Source organism: Harpia harpyja, chromosome 9 (assembly GCF_026419915.1).
Source record: "Harpia harpyja isolate bHarHar1 chromosome 9, bHarHar1 primary haplotype, whole genome shotgun sequence".
Taxonomy (NCBI): Eukaryota; Metazoa; Chordata; class Aves; order Accipitriformes; family Accipitridae; genus Harpia; species Harpia harpyja.
This window is the reverse complement of record NC_068948.1, coordinates 13,664,486-13,691,556: the sequence shown is the minus strand read 5'-3', so window position 1 is coordinate 13,691,556 and position 27,071 is coordinate 13,664,486. Positions and strand designations below refer to the sequence as shown.

General features: G+C 41.8%; 1 protein-coding gene across 15 annotated transcripts in view; it reads left to right on the top strand.

Annotated features, from left to right (window-relative positions):
* Positions 1-27,071, top strand: part of ZNF536 (zinc finger protein 536) — a 357,567-nt gene that overhangs the window by 221,378 nt on the left and 109,118 nt on the right. For all 15 annotated transcript variants that reach the window (XM_052797137.1, XM_052797134.1, XM_052797140.1 and 12 more), the window contains one exon: positions 6,407-7,987. In XM_052797137.1, the coding sequence (XP_052653097.1) occupies positions 6,407-7,987 (1,581 nt within the window). The remainder of the gene's footprint in view (positions 1-6,406; positions 7,988-27,071) is intronic.

The following is a 27,071-nucleotide window of genomic DNA, read 5'->3' as shown; positions in this document are numbered from 1 at the left end:
TTAACTAGTATTTCTGACAAACAGATTAATTGTGTGGTGAAACATGTGCAGGATCCAAAAATAATCCTACGGAACCTTTGATATTCCATTTGGTTTAAAAAGTGTGAAGTGAATGATTAGAATGATAAAAGAAATTACCGTGTAAGAATAGGCATAATAATGAACTAATTAAACCATACAGCAATTCATTTCTAAAATATCTACTGCACAATGGATAAAATAGGTTATCAATAACTGTTTCAATGGTAAAATAAAAAATGCTGGAAAATGTTTTCAATATTTTCATTAAGCAGTATGCTCTGGAATTATAAGATGTTTGATTTCATTTCCTTTGCATGAAAGAAAACTATAGCTTGTTTAGAAACGTATAGGATCAAATTGCAACTCACATTGTCCCAGAGTGACTGTCAAAACCCCACTACTGGCTGCCAAAGCATTAGGTGTTGGGGTACTTGTACTGATGCACAGCCCTCACTGTACTGGGGAGCAGCACTACGAGGTGCAGAGGGGCATACGCCACAAACAAACGCCTTAAGAAATCTTATTTAAAAAGGAAGGGGGGGGCATTCAGTGGGGAAAGGGAGTATAGGGTGCAGTACAGATTTTTAAGAAGCTGCGTGGTAAGTGTGAAAAATGAATAAAGAAGCCCACAGCACTAAATATAAATATTTAAGAAGTACAGAGATTTGATAAGGGAAACTAAAAGCAATAGTAAAAATATGCATGTGGCTGTTAGGGTTATGGAGAACAGGGTAAAATTCTGTAGATCTGGCAGGTTTAACAATTGGTATCTTGCTAATACTGGACAGGAGTGGATAAAAAAATTAACAACCATGGCATGGAAGACTAAATCTCTTCTGTTCTCAGAGAGAAGCATGATGGTTTTTAAAAGTATTTTCCAATGATACAGTTCTGCCATTAAGTAATGAGGCTGTAATGCTGTAGCCCACTACATTTTAACATTTTTTGGAATGAATGAGACTGGATAACTCACAGATAAAGTCTTAAAACCCCTGGTTGAAGAGCTCTCCAAATCATTGAAGTTCATTTAAAAAACCAAGTCTTGGAACACAGAGCAAGTTCTAGAGCACCCACAGTAGTAAAAAAGCTCTGGCTATTCTACTATTTCCAAAAAGAAAGAATATTAAGACCTTGAAATTATAACAGACTACCCTGACATCAGTTTGGGGTAAAATTACAGAATGAATTTGTTAACTAATTAAGAATTGGTAACATAGTTAATTCAATTTTATTTCATGAAAGTAAGTTTTATCAAGTTTCTCACTTTCTCTCAAGGCTTGTAAAAGTTCCATGTGACAATCCCCATCACCAAAAAGACGCAGCATACAGAGACAAGTGGCACATAAACTGGCAGTTCCACAGCAGTGCTTTCAGCTCCATCTATTTGGTATTCCATCATTATTTGGAAAAGTATATTAAATCACTGTTGATAAAATTTACCAATGGCACAAAAATGGTAAGATGCTAAAATGCATGGCGAGGCACTGATTAGTCACTTTGTCAGGTGGGCTTTTTTCGACAATATGAATTTTAAATCAGCAAAATGTAAAGGAACAAATACGAGAGGTGTTGAACTGGCCTAGGATTATGGCAGAGAAGCAACAGAATATAAGCTGTTAGTTGATTGCTATAGCTATGGATGTAAACACAGTCTTGAACTGTGTAAGATTAATATCAAGTTGAAATTTCATCAAAGCTTTAGTGGGTACCCATAATTTAAAAGGACATTGAAAAACTGGGAAGGGTGTTCCACACAAGAGTGAGAGAAGGTGAAGAGGTGATTGGTTTGCTGTCTGCAAGTACCTTCCTTGGGGAATAGATTTTTTTTATTAAAAAAATCTGTTTAATCTAGCAGGGAAAAGTGTAGCAATGTTCAGTAGTAGGAAGCAGACTCTGGACAAATTCAAGCTAGAGAGAGGCACACATTTTGAGTAGTGAAAATACTTAACCCGTCAGTTTACCTAACAACGTATTGGATTCTTCTTCATTGCTGTGGTTGAAACAGAATATGTTTAAACTAAACCACCTAAGTTTTGTTTCAGATTGTAGTTATGATTTGATGCAGGAATTATCATGTGTTGTACAGCAGATCAGACTAGATGATCATAATTGTCCCTTCTGGCCTTAAAATCTCTAAATCTATTTATAATCTGGCTGTGGTCTCCTTGCACAGCCCGTAGCAGATAATTCCTATGACTAGTATGATCAGATTGCGTTCTGAGCAGGACTGGTGATAGCTTGCATAGATTATACATCTGCATTCTTTATACAACCTGCTATACAAATAGACCTGTTTCTACTGGGCAACAAGTCTGTTTCCAGTTATCTACCAAGCTTTTGTGCAGATTTTACAAGGAGCATTGAATTTTTATTGTTTTACTGTATCCTGATATAAAATAGTTCTCGTGAGATGTCTTGTGTCTTGTAAACCAGAGTGGCAGATAGATCAGAACTGTGATTATGTTGCCCAGATAAATTATTCTCTATAAGATTTTTTTTTTTTTATTGTACACACTGGAATATTCTCTCTTTCTACTCTGTTGTGAAAAGGTTTTCAGGGATGCAAACGGCCAGAGAATTAGCAAGATCAGGATGGTCATTGCCTTTGCGAACAATGAAAAATGACTCTTGGATATGAAATGTAGAGAATTATTTTGAAAAAGTCATGTTCCCTCACTCCTACATGGCAACGTTAATTTATGTGAACTGATATTAAGTGTTAAATAACTCATCCAGACACTGCTCTTGGCAATACTACCAGGGTAGTCATTACACTAGGATGAATTCTCTGAAACCTTTCTTCAAAGTACGAGATACAAACAGGTTGTCTTCTAACAAGAATCATAGGCTACCTCTCTTGTCCCCTGTAGTATTCTTTGGACATATATATTGCAGTTGCTAATAGACTCCTGGGAATTAGCGGTCCTTTGGGTTTTGCATTGAAACTGGCTTGGGTTTTGGTTAGTTTGGTTGAGGTTAGGTTGGGCTTTTTCCCACAGCAGCTTGTAACTCTGTTTTGTCATCGGTATGGGGACTTGTACAGGGGCATAGCTGGTTGTTAATTTGAATGGATGAAATAGCATCTAAATATCTGCACAATTACTGAATTTAGGAAATACTTACACACTGAATTGAAAAGATTCAAAGATGATTTACTCCATCCTACTCCCTTCTCCCAACGCTTGCCCTTGAAATAGCAGCAGTTAAGATTGCTTTGAAGTAAACTAATCACTGCCAATATTTGGATCTAAAAGGGAAGAGAGAGGTTTTGAATAGTTCCCTTTGAACAATGTTATTTGGCCAGTCCTGTATTGCAAAGGTGGCACAGTGTGTTGCTACATGTTGAGTCCAATTTCAGACCGTCAGCTTTAGATCTCCTTTCTAGCCATGCAAGAGGTGGGAGCACCACAGAGGCAGTGTACCGAGGCTAGAAGAGATTTGAACTTTTTATCACACTGTCTCAGTGAGTGTCTTCTTTCAGTCCAATGCTTATGGCGTTGGTGGCAAGCTGTGTCCAGATCTCCTCTGCTGAAAGGAAGCTCACTCAGTGAAGAGGCCTTCGAGCGGAAAATGTAAGGACTTCAAGGCTTAGCAATTCAAAATAAGAGTACATTGTTGTGCCCAGTCCTTTAGACGGAAAGTGCTTTAGAAGTACAAAATATTACTAGTATTTCTTCTAGTTAGCATATTTTAAGTCACTTATACCCATTTTTACATATACTTACTTCTTTGAACAGCTCCTGCTGTTTAGCAACATCAGTGGAGCCGGTATTGCAAACTTCTCTTCCCTGGAGAAGTAGTTATCCAACGGTTGACATAGCGCCTGCAATGCTGGGACACACTTTTTAATGGTGTCACTTGATGTGCAATGCAAACACACACTGAACTATCATTAGAATAAAAGGAAGTGCTCAATATAATTGTGTTAAAGATTTCCGTAAAGGCATAGGGGATGCTGAGGAAGAGCTTTTCAATTAAGAGGAGTGAAAACTCAAAAGTGAGAGCATTTAACCTTATAATGTCTGGTACTTGTTCTTCACCAATCTGATTATTTCTTAGGCAACACTTGAAATACCCAAGTTGTGTCAGAGGTCACTAGTGACTGTTTACAGTAACTGGTAGGACAAACATCATAATAACAGAAAACAGCTCAAAAATATTGCAGTGTGTACATGCTGTAAAAACAGCATTAATATTTGTTCACGTTCTGACTGGCAGCACAGCTGTCAGAGTTTGCACACTCCCAAACAGCCCTGCAGAAATGCAAACAAATAGACAGCCAGTGTCTTCTGTCCCCTTGTCCCTACCCTAAAATGCCTGTGATGAGTAGGTGTGTGCTCAGACTCTCACCTGAGACCAGGGAAGCCCAGACAGACGTGATCCGTCTCAGTTTAGTGATTCTTGCAAGTCGGTAGGAACTGTTTGCTTTTGCACATTTCCCACTGAAATGCAGCCCCTACTTCGTGTTGGTGGAGCGCCAGAACTTAATTAGGTGATTGTGGAAGACTCAGAAGTTGCACTGAAATGTTTAAATCTGATTTCTTCTGTTAAGCTGTGTGGACCCAGGCCTGAAGCATGAACCATGCTAATTACTATCTCTTCCTCTGCTGAACACCTCTTGTTTGAGGTGCTGCACTTTTCTCCTCTAAAAAGGACGATTAATGTGGTTGATGTAAAGCTCTCATGTCTCACCGTTTAGCTTTAGGATTACATTATGGATTTAGAATTTCCACTACTTGTGATTTACTTCAGCGCTGTCTGAATTGCAGCATGTATCCAGCTACTATTCATGGTCAGTAAGCCTGCTTGCACAGTGCTATATGGTCATTTGAGTGTTCTGGTGTTGCATCTCATTAGTAAATTCCTGTGATCAGTGAGAGGAGCAGCTTCCCAAGTATTTACCAGCCTTTCAACTGAGCCTGTAGCTTAAATAACAAAAGTTTGAAAGCCTTTCAATTTTTGAGGTTATTTGAAAACAGGTAACTTTCCAGCTGGTTTGGTGAACTACATAATATTATATAGCATTTTTACTGGGGAAGAAGTTTTCAAAACAAATATTTCCATTATACCATTTGGAAAAGGCTTGCCTTTGTCTTTTGGATCACTTAGGAAAAAAGCTACTTAAAGAAAAGAGTTTCTTCTTGTTGAGCTGCCTCATAGAAATAATTGCCAATATTGACAGCTTGCAGGTCTTTCAGATTCCTGTCACTTTTAGTGAGGATTTCCGTACTTCTTCCTTTAAAAGGAATTCTGCACTGCTAACAAGTCCTCTGCAAAAATTAAGATGTACATTTGCTTAGATGTACATTATTTTTGGATATGTCTTTATGATTGTATATGAATATTTATTATGCATGTAATATCTTCTACCTCTTTTAAAGTATAGGAAGAACAATAAAAGTTTAGTGTGGGATTCAAATATATAGTTAATTCATGAAAATAATCTTATATGTTTTAAAACTGTATCCAAGCTAATCCTAGAAAAGCGCTTATGGTAGGTAAATTACACGTTTTACTACTTGAGCATTAGAAATGCCATTAGTACAAATTTAAAGGACTGCAAAAAACAGTAGATAATGCTAATTTCAAATACAGAAGCTAAATATATTTTGTACTTTTTTTATTACTCGATTTCTTTTTTATTTTATTGACTACTTTTTATTTTAACTATATGTTCTTACATGCTGCAATCATAATGTAGTGTAATAATATTAATATTTTATAGAATCTGTATTTATAGTTCTTTATTTAGAAACAATGCAGTAGGTCTGCAGATCTTTGAATCCTTCTGGAATGGTGCCCTCCAAATAATGATAAATTACTTGTGCAGTATGCCATTTGCTAATTATATCCATGATTTACTGCAGAGCAAGACTTAAATCATTCATTTCAGTCTTGCGTAACAGTGCCATAAAATTTTTAGGTTTAAAAATGGTTTCCATGTGTATAATTTAAACAAATTTTAGAGCAATTGTATACACAAAATATTGCAACCATCCATTTGTTACATTCTTTGTCTCTCTTTTTTTTAAACTTGTACTTTTAATGATTACTGTGGTTGAAATTGTTATGCTTCATTTTCATAATCATAGCTTTTAATTCTACAACAGTTTTCTACATGTTAGATTAAGAAAAAGATGGCTAATTGTGTGTAGATACCATGTCATTCCTGAATAGCCCCACATTCTGGAAAGCCATTTTAGAAATATTCACTTTATGAATTAGTCTTCAATTAAAGGCATTTCATTTTTAAAAATGAATTATTATATCTAAGATCTTCTTGTTTTCAAGCAGCTAATGTTGATTTTTTTTTCTTCACTCATCTGTACACCAAAGTACAGTTAACTCTCTCTCTTTATATTTTTCTCTTTATCCATACCTATAGGTGAGAAGCCTTACAAATGTCCGCATTGTGATTATGCTGGTACTCAGTCTGCATCCCTCAAATACCACTTGGAACGGCACCATCGGGAGCGACAGAATGGAGCAGGACCACTCTCTGGGCAGACTGCAAGTCAAGAACACAAAGATGAGACATCAAGTAAAAGTTCAGTGTTTATTAGACCAGATATATTGAGAGGAGCCTTCAAGGGGCTTCCCGGTATCGATTTCCGAAGTGGCATGGTCTCACAGCAGTGGACTTCAGGAATGCTGCCTTCTGGAGAGCAGCAAGGACAAGCAGCTGGCATGTCATCTGAAGTATCTTCAGAAAATATGAAGGGTTCAGACATATCTTCCAAAGGAACACACTTCTCTGAACTTGGCCGTGCTTACCAGAACATGGTTGGGAACGGTGTGAACTTTCAAGGGTCTTTGCAAGCTTTCATGGACAGCTTTGTGCTAAGTTCTTTGAAGAAAGAAAAAGAAATGAAGGATAAAGCTCTCTCAGATCCACTTTCAGCAAAAGCTCTGGGCTCAGATGGTGGTGAGGAAAAGATAAATAGCAAGTCCTCACAGCGAAAAACAGAAAAGTCACAATACGAACCTCTTGACTTATCCGTAAGGCCAGATGCAGCCTCCCTCCCAGGTTCATCTGTTACTGTGCAAGACAATATTGCTTGGCATGGCTGCTTATTTTGTTCCTTTACAACTTCGTCTATGGAACTAATGGCTCTGCACCTCCAGGCCAATCACTTGGGCAAGGCTAAACGTAAAGACAACGTCATCGGGAACAACAAAGACCAATCTAGAGAAGCTTCAGCCTTGGTTAATAAAGTCAGCTTGCTCCCCTCTTCTGTGCAGTCCAGCAAGGAGGCAGTAGTTTCAAACATGCTGAGCCAGCTGGACTCAGCTTCTGAGAAAATGACCCAAGGACAAAATAAAGAGACCCTGGGAGAGCAAAAGAGCACTGCTTGGCCCAGCCACATGGAATCCACTTTTTGTAATTTTACAACAGACTTCTATAAGCAGTTTGGTGTTTATCCTGGTGCTATTGGCACGGGAACACAAAATTCTTGCACCGGTAATGAATCCGAAATAAAAACACAATCCGAAGATGACCCAAATATTCTGCTCTCTGACTCTGTAAATAAAAGTGCTACTGATGACCTTTCTGACATAGCTTCATCTGAGGATATGGAGTCTTCCAAGGAAGAAAACATTGAAGATGAGGACATTGACACAGAACCAGATATTATGAATAAGCAGTTGTCTGCCCTAAATAAAGAAAGCAGTGAAGGAGGCGACAATATACAAAGTGCAGTCACCTCACAACCAACACAAGGGCTTGTATCACCACTGCCGCAAGCATCAGAAAAGCAGTGGCACAGTCAGAATCTTCTATCCTCCCATGAAACTGCACAAGGAGTGATGAAACCCGAACAAGTTCAGGGTCCACAGGTCCTGGAGAAGCAGATGAACATGTTGTCAGTCCTAAGAGCTTACAGCTCTGATGGCTTAGCAGCCTTTAATGGACTTGCAAGTAGCACAGCAACTAGTGGATGTATCAAGAGACCTGACTTGTGTGGTAAGTTTTAGACCTTCTTTTAGACCATTTCAGAAAACACTTGTGCAGAATCATGAAGCTGCTCTTTAAATATACTTAGTCATGTTTGTTAGTAATACATTTTTTAAAATGTTAAACCCTGTGGGCCAAATTCTAGTCTTATATGTGGTCTACTCCATTGAAATCAGCAGTGCTGCATGCATATACTTACACAGGATTTTAGAAAGAACTTGCTTTTTAAACTAGAGTAGCAGCAATATAGACTATCTGTGCTAGTGGCATCTGAAGGGGATACTTACTGGTTTAGCATACTCAAAGGAGGAAAAGGTTTTAAAAAATTTACATGGTAACTTGCAAACTTTTCAGTATTTTGATACAAGAAAGAACCCAAGAAAAACACTGGATGCTTTGCCAAGCAAATCTTGCTTTCTCTCTCTCTTTTCCTTTTTTTTTTTTTCTTTTTTTTTTTTTTCTTTCTTTGAATTGGGGTGTGTTCAATTACCACAATATTAATGAAATCAAAGGCCAAGTGCATGGAATGCGTCTACCTGTGGTGAAGAGCCTTTTTTTTTTTTTTTTTTTTTTTCTTTTCTTTCCCTCCCCCTTTTTTAATTATATTTTTCTGGTTTGTTTCAATGGCACCCATATAGTAGTTGCCCTTGACCATTTTCACTACTCTAACTAGTGGTTGTACAAGTTGTGATTTGCCTAATTAAGAATATGCCTCCAGGTAATTAAAGAAACAGTAACACACCAAACAAACAAAACCACCTTTTACCCTTATTAGTCTCTGATTTATAAAACTGCAGTTTTGCTTCCTCATGTCACACCCATCACATCTGACAAAAATGGAAGTTACATCTATTTGGAACAAATGAGAATGAGGATTTTTTTCAATTTATCTCCTATTTTGTCAGCATAGTTCTTGTTTGAAAGAGATTTTAGAGTGTAAATCCTTTGAAAAACAGTATCACTTTAAAAAGCAGAGTCAACAAAGGACACAAAAACTTCTGTAATGCTCGTTTCACTTAACCTTCAAACTGATCAGAAAACTCATTGTCAGAGCTGAACATGCATAATAAAATGTATTCAAGTTAAAAAGAAAAAAAAGAAAAGAAAATGTGATCAACAGTTTTAAAGCCTGACAATTAAAAATGAAACCCTAAATCTGCAAGCACTTAAGAGTGGTTACCCTAGTTAACTTAAGGTTAGTGGGAGCTTTGTTTGATTTTACTAGGATAGTACCTGTGCTTAAAGGCAGAACCCCTTCTTCAGGCCTCTCTCTGCTTTTCCAAGTGTATTAGTTGGTCTGATAAAAACGTCCAATTTTGCCTCACAAAGTTTCTCTCACTTGTATTCTTAGAGCATTTTGGCTTCACAATATTGTCATTGCTTAAACTGAATCACGAGCCTAAGTATCTGCATGGCCTTACTTGTAAACTTCTGTGTCTCAATGCACTAAGAACCGATTCAGATAGTTGGAAATATTTCCAGGTTCTTCATAATCAGCAGTTACATTACTGATATCTTCAAAATAGTTGATAGTTGCTTTAATTTGCAGCTGGTAAAATCCTAGTTGGATTTTTTTTTTCCTCTCTATTTGTGGAGTACAATCAATCAGTTACAAAAAAAAAAAAAGCAGCACAGAAATTACTCTCTAAACAAACAAGTAAAAAAATTGGAAAACTAAGATTAGTTGCTTTGTACAAAAATATCTTTATACTTCTTCCCAGACGTAAGATTTTTAAAACAACAGCAGCAAAAAAACCCCTCTAACATTATTATTGAAATGAGGTCATGTTACTTCCATTAGTTTTTTGTTTCATCTTCCAATCAATTCAACAGACATTTTATGATGGCTTGAGTTTGTATGATTTTAAAGACCATATCCCTTTCACAAGCTCTGCCCAGTGATAATGGATTTGACTTGAAGTATGAAGGAAAAAAAAAAAAACAACAGAAGCTTGTCTGTTCTACTTTTTAAGCCATTTTTAAATGGAAAATGCAGTGCGAGTCCTCCTTTCTCCCCCCTCCAAAAATAGCTTTTTAAAATTCTTTACTGACATACTATTGAGTGTTTGCGGAATATAAGTATTAAGGTTGACTATTTAAATATTTCATTTTTCTTAGAATCTCACAGCAAAAGTGGATGAGTATGAACAACCCCTGTGTCAGTAGTTCTTTTTTTATTTGGCTGGCTTGGACACCGCCCACTTGAAAGCAGTGTTTTGGGGGAGTTTTCATTTTCACAGTGACATTTTGTACTGTGAAATCACACTCCATCTGTGCATGCTTGTGCGGGGAATCTCACCTGATGTTTCTGCGTTTGCAGATTAGCCATCAGGAGCACCCTGTTCATTTATTAGCCTTCCTTCCCTCTTGTACAAATCCCATGACCTTAGTCATGGTTCCTTTTGTCTCTCCTACTGCCTGAAAGATCAGAAAACTTGAGACCCACCTCCAGCACCCGATTCCAGGGCATGAGTCTTGTGTTCCTTTGTATTTTAGGAGTCTCTGTGCATTTGCCTTGCTTTTTACAGCCAGTGATGTGTGGGTTGTTGACATCTCAAGAGAGAACACTGATACACTTGATACAGTCCTTGCACAGTCAAGACAGCAAGGCATGGTGCTCTTTCTACAGTCAGAATACAGTGGAAATAAAATATCTCAGCTTCAGTTAGCTGAGATTGCATCTTTGATTGGCCACGCTAATTGAGTTAAATTTCTGGCTGCATAAAAACAAGCTGGGATTTTCAATGATCCATGTGGATCATTTTTAGTTGGCAGATTTTACCTTAAGATAATGGATCAGTTTTTAAGCACAAATCTTGGCACAAAAAGGTTTAATATCTCAAGGAGAATGCCGTGAACTCACATTGTGGTTTTGGAAAGTCACCACACGTGGGGGAAGCAGTCCTCAGTTTCCCTGTATGTAGAATGAGAGAGACCGATGATGTACACATAATTCATTTATGCTCCTATCATGCTTCAGGCTGTAGGGATGAAAGACACAATTAGAAAAGAACCATAATTACTGCATAATACAGAAATTTCCATGTCAAAATGCTGCTGAGAAAAATCACAAATTTTTGTAATATTTTTCCTTTACATATATAGCAGAATAGAAAAAGACAGAAGGAAAGAAAAAAATACCGTTGATGAATTTAGAGTTACTTCTGAACTGTAAACTGTTGGTTTTGGAGTCTCAAGTGACTATACCTAGGAGCCGATCTTGTTAATCTTTGCTACCACGCAGTTTCTAAGAAGAAGACAAGGCTTTCCGTGCTGCTTGGCAGCCAGTAGCCCAGCGTGGAGGGGAAGCCCAGGGCCGTGGCTTGGTAGACGTCTTAAGTATCCACGTCCCCTGCTTTCACAGCCCTTGCTCATTCAAGAAGTTACGCTTGGAGGTTCTAGACCTACTTTGTATTTTAGTTTTGGAAGATCTGTTTTCCGTTCTGTTTATGCTCTTCTCTTTCTCTGCTTGTCTTCCCATGTACACGTAGTTGTATCGCAGTGATGTTCTGCCTCCTGTTCCAAGTCATTAATTCACACATGCTTTGCACAGCATCTATTTACGACAAGACCCTTTCCTTCTCTCTCTCCTCCCCTTTAAATTTTCCTGCTTTGTGTCTAAGATGGTAAAATTTCCCTACTTGCATTTTCTGCTTGGGAAGTACTTAGACTTTCAAAGAAGAGCTGGTGGGCTACAGAACTATTGGCCAGAGATAGTCCTGGGTGTTAGCTGGTTGCTTAATGGGTTAGTGCTATTGAACCCACACTGAATGATGTCCAAAAGTATTAGTTCCATGTTGTCTCTACAAATCTAATTTGCTTCCATTCTCGCTTGCTTTCCTCTGCAATGAATGCTGTTTTCTCCTGCGTAGGCTCCACCCCATTATCACTTCTTCCACTGTATGAAAACAGGGCAGGGACCTTCTGGTGCATGGTAGGAGCTTTGGAGTTCTGATCCTGCAAAGGGCTGAGGACTTTCAGTTTCCTTTGGAGCAGAAAGTGTTCAACATTGCACAGAATTATTAAAATGTTCAGCATTGTAACTTTCTGAAATACCTTCCAAATGTGGAACTGCAGCACAGACAAGAGGGCTGGGCAAGGGGAAGATCAATTGTGGCAGATTATTACAGCTTTATTGTCACATAATTATAGTGTTCTACCCCAATGTTTAAATAGTGAATTTAGTTGTTGCAAATTGCTTATTGCCACAGGTGTCAAAACCAAAAAGATTATAAAGCTAACCCCTTCAGAACTACCACCAACATATAAAAAACAGAAAAAGATTTTTAATTGTTTGCGGTGGCTTCACTTGAATCCTTATTGCAGCTCTTTTAAATTATGAAATCCGTATTAAACAGAAGTGAAAGGCCTGGTGTATCCAAGCTCTAGGACAGCTACGAGGCAATGGAAGGTCATCCTACTGCAGCAAATTGTAGTACTCCTGCCCATTTAAAGTATCTTGTAATGCACTGAAGTAACCCAACATTTTGTCCTGATCTGCAGTTGAAGGAATAACCAGAATATTATTTTCCTTCAAGGCAGAATGAAATGATATGGAAGTTTTACTGCAGACTTTTCTTTACCCCAGTATGGTGATTTTGGAAAGGTTTCTTTAGTTTCAGTTAGGAGGTCCAAGGCCTGCTTTTAGTGTATGAACTGTACTGCCGAATGGGAGATCAGCACCTCGGCCCCACGCCTGGGTTTGAGCTGCACTTCTGGATGTCGCAGTGCCATTTGGATGGCAGTATCAAACCAAACTCATATGGCTTGCTTCCTTTTTTTAATTAACTGGGAATACCAGTGATCCAGTGAAGTTTGTGTTGCTGGATAAAAGGGCCGGTCTGTGAATAGCATTGTATTTGCCAAATGGTTCGCTAGTCATTTCAGTACAAACAAATGGATGGTGTCTGTAAGTCTGCAAACACTGTTGACATTTAGCCTTGTTTATGTTACTTTCCTTTTGCTGCATATTTTTGGCTAGAAAAGATACTGTCTGAATCAACATTGACTTCCTAAGCAGAAGCTAAGGACCCAGTCTTGCATCCCTCATTCTCGATGAGTGGGACTGCTTACATGACTAAGGATTGCAGAATCAGGTCCGATGTTTATTTGACTTTAAATTTCATTGCTATATTCATGTAATTTAATTTGATTGTATTTTGTTGTATCAGAAATCGGTCAGGTACCACCATTTTGTATAGTGTTGAAAACTTTTATTTCTTACCATTTTTCATACTGCAGTGTAACATTCCCATTCTGTTTATGTTTCTGGAAATTAACCCCTAAAATATCTGATACAGCTAAGTGCTGAGTACCTTCTATCTCCAGTGAAACTGGAGGCATTCAGTCCCTCCTAGCACCAGATCTGAAAGGGGGATTGTGTTTGCAAAAGGCGGCCTTGGTATGTGCCTTGATTTCAGACATCAGTGGCCAGCCGCACCAAGGCAAATCCCTAGCACAGAAAGGCTTTTCTTTTCTTTGCAGAGACAAAATAATGATGTAAGCTTAGAGCTGTATGATTTTACTCTAAGTTTCATCTCCCAAACAATATGTTCTTATTGTTTTTGTCATATCCAGGTCAAATTTAAATTATAATTTAGGATTAGGCAGAGGCATAGAGATGTTTCCAGGTCTTTCCAAAGTGAGACAATGCTCTGGTTTGTGTTTTGGTTCAGGAATATATATTCTTGTGTCTGAGGTATAGTATTTCCTATGAAATATATACTACTACGAACAATTTAGACATCCTTGTAAGTCAAAACTAAGTGTACGATTAATACCTATTATGAGGCCAATTTTAAACAATTAATTTGACAGCAATTATGATTTTATGTTACAGGGTTTCAGAAATAAATACCCAAATTCATCTTTGTAATCTAAGGAAGTTAGGATTTCTTTATGCGGAGATGATCTTGTTATGCACAGTATTGCATATCTGGAATTTCTGAGGTTTGCTCCCACCTATCTAGATACCTGTAGTACCAGGAATAAATAATTACCTGAGGCTTATTAATTGTTTCAGCAAAGAAAAAAATATATACCTTAAGTGTAAGCATTAATATATGTATACACAATACATCCACAATATATAACAAACCATCATAATAGTACAAAAATAGAGGTCCTGAATATGTTCTGTTATTTATGTGTTTGGCAAGCTTAGGGAATGGACTTTAGTATGAGTGAAAATTCTCTTAACATTTTTAAGGTTATTTATTGTCATTTCTATTTGAGTTTTTAATGGTCCTGTATTTTGTAATGCTTTAGCAGGAAAAAATACTGTAGTTATCTTTTTTCATATTCTTTAAGCAATATTTCTAGCTTAATATATTGTGCCAGGTTTTCCCGTATTAACCAAGAAAGACAGTAAAATTCAATGAACAGCACTCTGACATCCACAATTTAAAACCTGTGATTGAAGTGAAATGTGTAAACTTCTAGTGGGTTATCATGTGCTTTGGAATAGAGTATTGTTGGAAGTAATTAGAAAATATATTAAGGTTTCCTGGTAATGAAGGTATGTAAGTTTTAATAATTGTTGCTTTCTGAATAAGTGTCAAACTATATCTTTAAATGTATATGGAGTTACAAGTTAGGTCACTTCTGAATGGAATGTAAAACAATACTAAAATGCTTCAATAACTTATCTCAGTGTTGCTAATAAAAAAAAAAAGCTGTTAACCATTAGTGCAGTTTTGAGTCATTTTGTTAATACATTCAAGAAAACTCTCTGAGACGCTGTTGTACCTTTTGGTAGACCAAAGACCACTCATGCAATCCACAGTTGTTTGGTGCTTTGAGAGGCAAACTCTGCAAAGCTACTTGTGGGCCTTGTAAAGGATATTTATTAAAAATGCAGTCTTCTAAGGAAGGAGTGGTTTGTTGTTAGAACGATGCCATGTATGGTTAGGCAGGTATATAAGGCGGGGGGGGGGGCATTAGACTTGTTTCCTCTGTCACAGAAAATATCTTGGGAATGTGGGACCTGTTTCTCCTCTGTCGCTGTTAAAATCCAGCGGAAATTTTTGTGGAGGCCACTGGGTTAAAAATGAGTAATGTGGGATGGATTAAGTGTGTAAGTATTAACGCCTGGGTGCTTGGCCAGGGCAAACTACATACTTGGGTCTAGTCCTGCAGCTGGAAATATAGCCTTAGTGAGTAATGGGTACACAACGTCTATCCCAGTGGAGAGATACCAGGAGCATACAGCCCGTGAGTGATCTTTCTTGGTTAATCTTGCCTGGCCTTACTTTAAGGCACAGTCTTTGGTACTGCAGATAGCACTGAACTCTCCTTTTTGTTTCCCATGGAAAGAATGTGCAATAAGCGTCCTGAGACTAGCCTCCCTCCTCAGACCTGCGTATGATCCACCCAAGATAAAGCAAGCGTAGGATAACAAGCAACCAGTCGCATCAGTCCCAGTAGTATCACTCAGGTCTATGGTAAGTGTTTCCAGGATGGGACCTGTAAGAGGTGGCCTGTCGTTTGGTGCACCGCCGAGTACGCAATGGAAGCTAAAGGAAAACATGACTGTGGCTCCCAGTGTCACATCTTCATTAATGCTGTCAGTTTTGAATAGTATATTGGTACTTTTTATTTATTCCACCAAAACACCATGAGTCAGGACCTGACATTTTAGTGTTCTGTGTCATACTGAGAAAAATCTGTAGTTCAGCAGTAGGACAATTATATTATTTTGGAAGGGCTAGAAATAATACAGCATTTGTGAGACAACTGTAACATTTATCCAGACTCAGTGTGAGATTGTTCTTCCTTTTATTTGGAGAGCACTTCCAAAAAAGTATCAACTAGGAGCAAAGAAAAAAAGAGACAAGAAAAAGTGGCAATTATGAATCCATTTAACCCCCATAGGGTATAATCTCATCTTGTGTAATACCGCTGGCTGTTACATGCCTAAACTTCTATGCAGTGAGCTGTGAATATAGTCCTTATTGTCCTGTGGGCAATATGACTAAGGAAAAAATATCTCTGTAATACAATGGAGCATTTGTCTGAATGGCGTAACCTAAGGTCCATAACATCAAATCTAAGTTGTAATTATACAGCTGCAGTCACACCACTCAAGTGAAGGCTGTGTCAGCACTTGTATTATATAAGAAATCCTGTTTTCAAGGGTTGATGAGTCATATGCAAAAAACATTTCTCACTAAACAATTGTTCTGGTTGTTCCGAAGCAACGTCTAGGTACTGGCCTTGCCCCAGTAGGATGTGGTCATGTCATGTCTTCTGCAATATGCCATGGCTTAACTTGGCAGTTTATTTTGCTAATGAACGTATCTTTTCCGAGCTAGGAAATTACCTAGAAGGTTTGGGGGTTTGTGCATTTTTATTATTGTCAAAACCTAAACTATGGGTGGGGAAGAAACGCAGGGTGGGTAACGTGTTCACTAACAAGGATTATAACAGGTGAAATAACAGGTCTTTCTCAGAAATTATAAAATTAGGATTTTTTTCCCAGCTTGCCATCCCCAGTGTTGATTTAAGTTCTCTGATCTGAACGCTTCCTTAGAAGACCCGGTCACGATTTTATTTTTTGACATGCCTTGAAATTGAGCCTTTCAAGCTCACAGTAACTGTTACTGCCATTTGAAGCAGCCACACATTTGCTGGCAAGGAGCAGATAGGAAAGAGGTTTATTTACAGCACTACCACAGAGGTGAACTAGGAGCACTATGCATCCCTCCCGCACGAATGTAAAAGGAATACACTTAGGATTGAGACCAAATACCGGAAACCACAACAATTTCTCTACTACATGAAATTTCTAGATAGGCGTGCTGGATGCAAGTGACTTCAGCTAACAGATGCCCCTGCCTGGAGCATTGCCGTTCACAAACAGGTGTTCCTGAAGCCACCCCCATGGCAGGCATTTGCACCCAAGTTGCCGAGCCCACCCCGTTGTCCGTGGAGCGAGATGCAAGCCGGGAAGTTTCTTTAAGCCAGTCTCCTCTGATCCGGGGTGTCTGTAGCACCGTTCCCTGCATAGAACGGCCATTGTTCAGCTCACAGAGCAACAGTGGGGTAGAAAATAGCATGCCGTGCTGGGGATCAGAGAGGGAATTGTTCCTTAATTATCTCTTACTGAAGGAAAAAACGCAAGGCATATCCCGATACGTGCCATGACTCTGGCAGGACACAAGTCTTTTAAATAAGCTTTGGGGAGGGGGGCTCACATTCAGAGGCTGGCAGCCCTCACTCCTCCTGCAGGTCTACCTGTGATTCACTCACTGACCATGGAAAAAAATAAGTTTTCCACTTTGGATTCTCCATTGTGAAATGGAAAATAATAGTACTTATCTCCCTGGTAGGAGTGCTGTGAGGATGAATGAATTAATTAATGTTTGTAAAGTACTTTGAAGATGAAGAACATTATATAAGTCCTCAGTGTATAAATGCTTCCTTCTCTGATATAACTACAGTAAGCTATAAAAATTTATTGACGAAAATAAACACACATTGAAAATATGTGTTGGGTGTGTATATCCCTTCAAGAACTCAGCAGCGTTTGTGAGCCTGACTTCCCGAGCAGCACGGTGCGGTGAACCCGGTGCTGAAACCCGCCCTCGGCCTCAGCCCCTACCTGCGCCGAGCAGCCGGTGCTCGGGGGCTCTCTGCACCTGCAGGAGCTTTGCCATATTTTGGCCATAACGTCTTTCCACCAAAGCCATAAATTTTGACCTCAGGGCTCTTTGTGGTGCCAGCTGGGTTGAGCCGCTGGTTTTTGACCATTGCCGCAGCACACCAGCCCCAGCCGTGTTGTGGAGCAGTGCAGCACCCGCGCCCGAGGCAGCCAACGGCTCAGCGACATGTCCGGCGGGATGCTCGGCCCCCTCCCACCGCCAGCCTCCGGGTCTTCCTGTCCTGTGCCTGCGCGAGCAGGCCCTTGTCAGGACCGAGGACCTGCCACGCTGTCTGCCACGGTTTGTCCCCTCCTTTTCAGCGTCAGTGTGATGCTCAGCGTTCGGTCCCTGCGGTTCTCGGCAGGTCATGGCGTTCCTGCTCACACTCGCCGATCTGGTGGCTGAAACAGGCTGTTGTCTGTTTTTTAATTGAATGGCAGTGCCTTCAAGTCGCTACTTGTAAGGTAAAATTTTTATTGCCTGCTTTTCAACATTACCATCCTAGATTAGTCCTTACTGCTTTACTTTATATTATTTCTCTTTTTATGCAAGCCAGGAAGTGCGTTTGATCCCGAACAGCTCACGTATAACAAGGCAAGTTAAGAGGATGCAGGGAAGGAAAACCAACACTTCAGCCATATAGAGATGTGCCATTTATTGAGAGACATATAAGAAAAGGTTTGTGCCTTGAAATGAACAGGGTAAAGATGAAATTCAGGATTTCTTGGGGGCTGTCCTCGGTTCACAGCTGCCGCATAGATCAGTTTGTGGACTTTAGGAGAAAGGACCACGTTAGCCCTAATTGTGTCTTGTTTCACTTGTCGCTTTGCACAGCTAACCCTGTTCCAGTCTGCGCACTTGGTTTTCTTTTAAATCCTTTCCAACCTTCCTGGTAAGCCTGTTGCTGGTTTAGCCTGCCAGCTGGAGTGCGGGGGAGCTCTGTGGATGCAGGTGGGAGCTGCGGGTGCAGGTACCACACTGGCATGGGCTGGCGAGCCCCCAGCCCCGCTCCCCGCCACAGGCAGCTGAGGGCTCTGCTCTCCCTGCTGAGAGTTTGAAGAGGGCGACAGCTTTTGCCCAGCAAAGTCTGCTCCCATGCTATGTTCACCCAGTTGCCAAACACACCGAGACGCATCACTGGCACAACCAGACATCCCCAAACTCTGACCGGCACCAACATGCACCCGGCGGTGTGGCTGATTTTTCTGCCCCCTAACACAAGAACTGTTTAATAATGGGAGGGTTTATGGGTGTATTCACTAATCATTATATAACTGTACATTGGGGTGAAAAAGAAAAAAAAAAACAAAAAAACAAACCAGAAAAGCTTTCCCAAAGGATAGAGGTGGGAATACCATTAACGTGATGGCTCCCTCTTTAGTTGCCAAAATGATTGACAGCTGGATAAGGTCAGAAGATGAAAACCAAGCCATGGGGGACAGAGCAGGGAGCAGAGGGGGCCAATCAGTTGAATAAAAACCTGAGTGTCAGTGCTGGGGAAGGAGAAAACCGGCACTCCCACTAGAAAGATCCTCACCCTCTGCTCCCCTACTGTTTGTTGTGGAAAATGCTGCAGCTTAATCAGAATTATTTACAAGATAATGGTCCATTGTTTGTAGTAAGACAGATGCTGTCTGTGGGAATTTGGTGTTTTATGTTCTATGCATTACAGTGCCATTGCTGTGTACAGATGGGATCACAGTGGTATTGTTGTTATCCACTTTTTGGAAATTTGGAGGATCCTTACCGTGAAAGGAGGATCCTTAAATAGAAAAAGAAAGAGTTTTCTCGGGCCCAGAACTGGGATTTCTCTTAAGGTAGAACTGTGTTTGTATGCGTATGGGAGAAGAAGAGGACAAGGCGGAAGCACTTTGCTTGAGACCTATAGCATGAAGGGACCCTAGGCTGACTTGACTCGGTGGTGGTGGACATGAATTCGACAGATGGATCGATCCTGCGCGTCTTTCCAAAGGCGAGGAGATACGTTCTGGTGGGGTATGTCGGTGCTCCCTCCTTTGCTGGTGGCTGGCAGAGTCAGTTGCTTAGCAGGTGGTGTGAGAGGTACACAAACATGTCTGTGCGAGAGTAGGGCTTGCCTGCTGAGTAGTCGTCCTCTGGTTGTGCGATTGCAACACGTGGTGTTCCCTGCCATCCTCCCCTCCTGCAAGTTAAACACTGAGCACTTCTGTTTCACCAGAAAACTTCTTCCTGATGATTTTGTGGGTGAAGCTGTGGGAAAGGAAAACTAGATTTTCACTGGATTCATACTGAAGAAAAACCCGCACCAAAAACCCAAAGAGAAAAATCTTTGTTTATTTAGAAGATCAAATGCAAGAATTTTTTTTTTTTTTTAATCCCAGCAGAAACTGTTTCCGTAAGCATGCCCTTCTGGCCGAAGTAGAAAGTTCAGTATGGCGGCCTAGAGCCTGGCAAGGGGGACAGGCCCGTGACATGCAGGTGGGTGACCCTGTGCCACGTGAGAATCACTGCATCCAGGAAGAATAGGGAGCTCCGGTGAGGCCAGTGGAGATGGCTACCTCCATCGGCATGTCCGTCTCACCGGCTGCCTGGGTCTGTCTCAGCAAAGCGTAGGGACCAGCAGCACCCACAGCTCTTTCCCACGACCCTGGGATGAGAGGACAAGGACCGCGCCGTGCAGAGCTCTGCGGCGCTATGCCTCTCTCAGGAGCAAATCCTGCCTTGCCTTTTCTACCCAAACCACCATAACCTGTGAGATGGGAAGTTCCTCCTCAGGTCACTGCCCTTTGGAGCAGGACCTGCAAGCAAGGTGCAGGACAAGGGGTGGAGGGTGTCTGGGTGGGTATGGGTGTATGTGTGTGTGCACGCACTGCCTCTCTCAAAAATCTGCTTTTAGTGTGCAATAGCTCACGTATTACCTCGGCAGAGACCGGTGTGCACCAAAGGCAACCAAGAGACGACAAATCACCAGAAAGGCTCCAGAGGGGATTTTGAGCATCCACGTCTGGTATCCCAAGATCCATTAGCTTTCAGGTAAAATGGAAAACAATGACCATCTTTTTTGTATGCAAGATAATTAAGCTGTCTTTCCATCACTGCAAAATACCTGAGTTTCCCCGGAGAAAGCAGAGGGCCTGGGGACGGGGAGTGGCTGATTCGCAGTTCTGGGGGTCCATGCAGCTGGAAATGTGTTTCCAACATCAGCCCATCCTCCTCTGGGTGGGCTCCCCCTGAAATAGGTGGTGGGAGGAGGCAGCTCCGGAGTCCTCCCTTCCCTCTGGGCTCAGTGTGCTGCCAGGGACAGAGCTGATGATAGCGTCAGATCACAAGTGGAAACCACTTTGCCCAAGAAGAGGGATCTCCTCTGGCTTTTGTGAAATAGAGTTTTCCAAGAATACCCTTGAAGGGTTAGACTGGCATGGAAGATTGCCATTCCTGAGTGATTTCATTTTCCTAAGCATCTCCAGTGGGATCTGTACAGGGAGCTCTAAGTTTTTTCCTGCAAGTCAGCATTTATTTGCAAAATCTTAATTTTGTATTTCCTGACATTTAAACTTTTCCAGCCTAATGTTCTAATAAGGATTCTGTCCGTCCGTCTAAATAAAGCTTTGTTCTAATGAGGACACCATCCATCTCCCGAGATGGAGCCGTAACGACTTCCAGCCTCAGTGTAATTTTAGCTAGGCTCCCTTCCCCACCCTCTGCTCCCCACAGCTCTTTGTTTGGGGTGTAAATTATCTGTTTTGGGACAAAGTTGTGCAGAATTTCATTTTGGGTCAAGTGACTGAGCTATTGTGTGAGCCTCTGCTTTCTCTCTGAAAAGGGGGATTTTGCTCACTCCCAGTTGTATGTTCAGTGCCTGCTTATTTGCAATTCCTGTTCATAAGACTGTGGGTTTTCATGCCAACGATTTTCTGTTTGAGTTATTGGAGTAGGGAGGTTGTGGGAGCATGCCAGTGTCAAAGGTTGTCGCTTGAATGATAATTAATAACATTATCAGACTGATTATGTGTTTAGATGTCCAGAATCAGGAGTGAATTGAACTTGTTAAATTTAATTCCTACCTCCGAATATCTGACTGTTTCCCGTGGCTGGGAGACTGGCGTGCTCACCAGTCTTGCATTTGCATAAAGGACAAAACCGGGAATTTGAAAGGGCAACAACTAATGAGAATTGCTGAAATTCTGGGCTTCTGGCGTTCATAGGGCTTCTCCTACGGCACCATCGCTCTGCGAGCTTTCGCCAGGGAGAAGAAAGCACAGATCGGGTGCGCGATAATGTTTATAGACCCCAGTTTCATTGTGTCAGTCGCTGACTGAAACGTCGAGTCATTTGAGATTGGAGATTATGTCTTTTAAGGTCCCGAAGAGCCGTTTCACATGCGACTGATTACCTCTGTCAGAGGCGGGAGAGCCGGGTCCCACCTCGGTGGGTGGGATCTGAACTCATGCTTTCAGAGGTCAATAACAGGGTTTTTAGACCTTTGTGCCTCTCAGTCCCTTATAGCCAGACCTTTTCTGTTAAAACTGTTTAAATTACAAACCAGTAATAAAAGGATCGTATGTGTTTCCCACTGAACAGGTTCTTTAAGGCTATTATGATAATTAAAAACATATGGTGCCTACACAAGTCAGAGGGAAACCGCAGATGTACAAATTAGGTATTATATAAGGTTTTTCTTTTTTGCCCTTTCAAAAACAACAAGCCAAAGAAGTACAAAGAGATAAAGATGGAAATTTTTTTGGAGGTGGTAGGTAGCGTTTTGGATTTTTAATCATGAAATATGTAGACCTCCTTTCTTATACATAATCAGAGCAAACTCTTTCTAATACACAGGAAGAAAAAACCAATAGTGTAAGACTGCAGTATTTATGGAAGGAATAAGGAAACACTTTGTTTCATGCAAGTTATTGGAGACCAGGAAACCTTTTGCATTTTTTATGATGTTTCTCTGCACAGACACGGAGGATTATATTTATTAAATATTGAATTATATTGAAATTGGATTGATGCAGCCAAAGAAGGACATTTCTTTGTATTCCATTTTTTCTCCTTTTAAAAAAGGGAAATGTACTAATATTGATTGCAGTACAAGTAGTCATTTGTTTTAATTTAAAAATATAGGATTGATTTTGAGAAGGTGATAAATACTGCTAATAAAAAAATTCAAAATGGGGATTTATAATGATTCTCTGTTAAGTCAATGGTTTAGTGAGGCTAACTTATAATAAAAGTAGAGACGTGCTGAACTATCCATAGCTAATGGGTTATTTGCCATTTGCTAGCGCTGCAAACTTTCCTTGGTTTGCTGGGTCCTGCTACAAAAGGTAAAATTTATTTCATCTAATGCTCCTCGCTGCTTGTTGTGTCTTTCTTGTGCTAAAAATGGGCAGCTGAGGGTCCGCCGGCCAGCTAAGGGGCCTCCTCCATACACAGACACAGAGAGGGGCCGGATCCAGGTGTGGCTGCGCTGGGTCTGAAATTGGTAGTTGTGGCGGGTCTCAGCTTCTCTGGTGGTACGGTGCGGGTCCACAGGTTTCGGGGTCCCTCAGCCTCTGCGCGGCTCTTTCCTCGTGGCACGCGAGATGGGCAGGTCTCAGCAGCACCTGAAGTAGCCCCAAAGCCCTGTAACTCGCAGCTGTTGCTCTGAGCTCCGTGGCTCACGCAGCACCACCATCTGCCTCGCACCTCGCCCTGCCTCGAGCGGCAGGAGACCCTCCTCTTCCCCCGGGGCTCGACGCCTCCTTTGTCCCTGCAAAGAGCGGGACAGCAGCAAATCTGCTGTTGTGTGCCGCGCCGGGGGTGGGCAGACGGCGTCCCACCGGCACGGAGCACCGCAGCCTCAGGGATGAAGGACTCTCCTTGTCGCCGCTCCCGGGGCAGCACGGCACGGAGAGCATCCTGGCACTGTGCTCATGGTTGGGCTTGCCTCTCTCCTACCCCGACCAAGGGGATGCCGTCGGCCCACCAGCCCCAAGGACCGCTCCCTGCCTGTGGCAGCCCCGCTGCAGTCCGGCGTGGTGGGACTCAGCCCAGAAGACACCGAGTCCTGCCCTCGGCAATGCCACCCCTGGGCAGGTAGCCCGTATCTACAGCGGCGATCTCGCCCCAAGATGCAGCTGAGCATTTGGAGGCCTTTTGCTGTGTTCACTTATGTTTTGTTCTGTCTTTTAGCAGAAAGTAGACAACCTTGCTTTTTAATTCCGCCCCCCCCCCCAAAGAAACTTTTAGAAGAGCAAAAAAAAAAAAAAAAAAGATCTGTGGGAAGAGGAGAGGGAGAAGCCTGATGCTAATACTTCAGGTTTGCAGGAGTGGTGGCTGAGCCGGCATTTCTGAAGAGAGGCTTTTCTTTTATTGAGTGAGTGATAGCAAACTCAGTGTTATTTCGCATGTAGGTATTACCATTTTAACTTTTACTGAGGTAAAATAACACCTTGTCACTCAGTGCAAGTACCAATCACAAAATGAATTAATTGTAATAACTGTTGTCAACAGAACAAAAGACTTGTTGCTTTCCTAAGCAGATTTCAGTGCCACTGATAACTGTATACAGAGGTTCCCATTGGGCTTATTCAGTGTACGTAGTCAGAATATAATTTCATCTGTCTTTCTCTGCACTTTGTTGTAAAAGTCTCAGAAATTGAGTTAAAAACCTGTATTTTTTACATATTGCTAAGTATACGCTTTTCCAGCACTTACGATTTTTTTCTCAAAGAATCCCTAAACATTTTTACTAGTCAATTAACACTTTTTTTTGTGGCTAATTTATTAAAGAATTAACAAGCTTGTAACAGTCTGCAGAATCTGTTCGTTCACCTTATGCCTTGATGGACAGTTACTTTCAGAGAAAGTACGGGCAGCTTTTTTGCTACACAAAATATATTTTTGCAAATGTTACTTCTTTAGCCAGTCATCTTTATCCAAAGCGAACAGTGCTATCCCAGTAGATGGGTGAAGTTTCCCTTGAAAAGGGGGGAAGAGAGAAAAAATTAGCCAAGAAAAGCAAAAGTCTTCGTACTTGTGCTAACCACAAATTTATTCAAACGAAGATTGGGGTGGGGAGGAGAACTAATTAACTAATTTCACAAAGGAGCCTCAGTACAGCAGGAATCAGTGCCAATATGCTATACTCATTTTGCATGGCTATTTAGCTTAATAATCAAAAATACTATAGCATATCCTCTATACTTTACCGCAAATGCTATGTATTTTCTTAAAGAAACATACATTAATATTGCCACCTGGGATAGTCATAGAGATCACTGCCAATGGAATAAACACTCATCAGGGACTGACCCACAGAGCGATCAAATGTCCATTTTGCATCCTTATTTAACAGAATATGTGTTTTAGATTGCTTCCCCCCTCTTCCCTTTCAAAGTGTACCAACAGGCTTCAGCACTCCCTGCCCTCCTTGGGAGCAGAATCACAAACTCAGATAAAATACTTGGAAAATTAATTATCCATGTATCTTCCCCCAGAAATAAGCCAGAAAGCAGGAGAACATCCCATGTAAAAGTCTGTTTGGGTAAGGCTCCCTGGCCCGTCGCTGGAGTGAAGGGGTGAGAGGCTAACGAAGCACCAGCAGAGCAGCTGTGTGTCATTAACCGGGCACCGTGTCCTGCTGCTCTCATCTCTCCCTTGATTAAGCCGGGGTGCAGCTCGCTGCCACAGCACCCTCTTTGCAGGAGAGCAAGAAGCACCCTGGAACCACAGTAAGACTTTGCTGAAACCTTCTCCTTTCTGAACCCAGGAGGGCTGGAGGGCCAGGAGCCACGGTGCAGCCCCTTTCTGGGCTTTGTAGCGGGTAGCGATATTGCCATGCAGCCTTGACGCAGGGAATTTCTGTGGTCTCCCCTCAAACCCTCTGCTGTCAGTAACATTCGGTCGGTCTGTCTTGCAGGCAACGGCTGTGTCTTCAGCCACCGGTCAGTCAAACATTCCTGCTTCTACTGGGAGCTTGTTTTTTACGTGGGCAGCACCGCTCTGTGGCTGCAATAGAGCATCCCTTTGTCATAGCACGGGCTTGCGGTGCTGGGAAGGACCTACTCACTCACAGCGCTGGAGGGGTGACATACGACTCGGTGTAAGCTACAGCACATTTGTTCTTGCAGTCTTCTCTTCTTTTTATTGTTTAAAGTAAACAGTCCTGAATGTGCCTAAGTGATTTCTCTCTCATGCACTTCCCATGGCAGAGGCGACTGGAATATCCACAACAATGCAATTGTGCTGGAGCTTGGGTAGTGTTCTTTCAGCAGCCTTAGGCCAAGGCTGTGGTTGCTCTTGCATGGATGCACAGGGACATGGGAAGGCTTGTGCAAGAAACCCTCCCTGCAGGTTCAGGCGTTCATCAGAAAGAAGCGGCTCTGGGAGGGAGTTGCTCCACGGTGCCCGGAGCTGCTGTGGTCAGGGTCCTTGGGCCAGGATGGCGGCTGGCGTGCTGCCGCGGGTTTTGGGGCACCCTGGCTTTGTGCTCGGAGCAGCCTGCAGCCAGCGCTGCCCGGGTTCTGCTGCACCATCGCTCCTCCTCTGCGGTTTACAGCTTAGCCGCAGAAGTAAGGTTTTAGATGGAAGGAGTGACATGAAAAAGGTTGACTCGCGTCCTTTCCGTACTCTAATGCTGTGCGGGTGGGGATAACAGCTCTGCCCGGGATGCAGCAGCCATCCTCGTATGGACTTGTGGGGTGCTTTCAGGAAAGCCCGGTGTTGGAATCCTGGGGTCAGGCTGGGCACGGGCAGCACAAACGGGACAGGAGGCCGCGTCCGTTCCCCCCGTGCCAAGCCTGGGAGCGTGTGCTGTGGAAGGGAGCAGGGAGGGAGAGTGCAGTGCTCTTTACCCCGCCGTCTGCTGCCCACCCCCGTTTACATCCCAGTAAATCTGTCTGAAAGACAGAAAGTACTCCCAGCCTCTCATATAACACCATCACTTATGCTGACTGGTGCTTTTTGCTGTTGTAACTTGGCTGTCGCATTCTTTCTCCACCGTTCCTTTGGGGCACGTTAGTGGCAGCGTTCCTCCAAAGTTGAGAATTAGGGTGCTTCCGATGAGATAGCCTCGGCCCTGGCAGTGCTTTCCGCAGCAGTGCTGGTGACTGGCAAGATGGGGACTTGCAGTACATTTTGTTGTCAGAAGGGCTGATTTTGGATTTGCTTCTCAACCATCGCTGTTCTGTGTTTTTTTCTGCTCCTCTTTGGGTGATTAACTGCGAAAAGAAGCGTTTCTCGTTTCTGCAAGCCACTCCTCTCCCCGCTTCTTGGCACTAGTTGCTAATCAAAACAGGACTTTGATAGCCAAATGGCATTTGGCTGAGCCAAACACAGAGCTAGACACACAGGCTTCTTGTGATCAAGCGCTTTATTAATGTGAGGTTTAATGCAAGTTCATTCGCAGTGTGCGGATCCAACGGTAAACGTACAACAATCTAATTCTGTAGTACTATGTTTTATTTAGCAGGAAAATATTCCAGGGTATG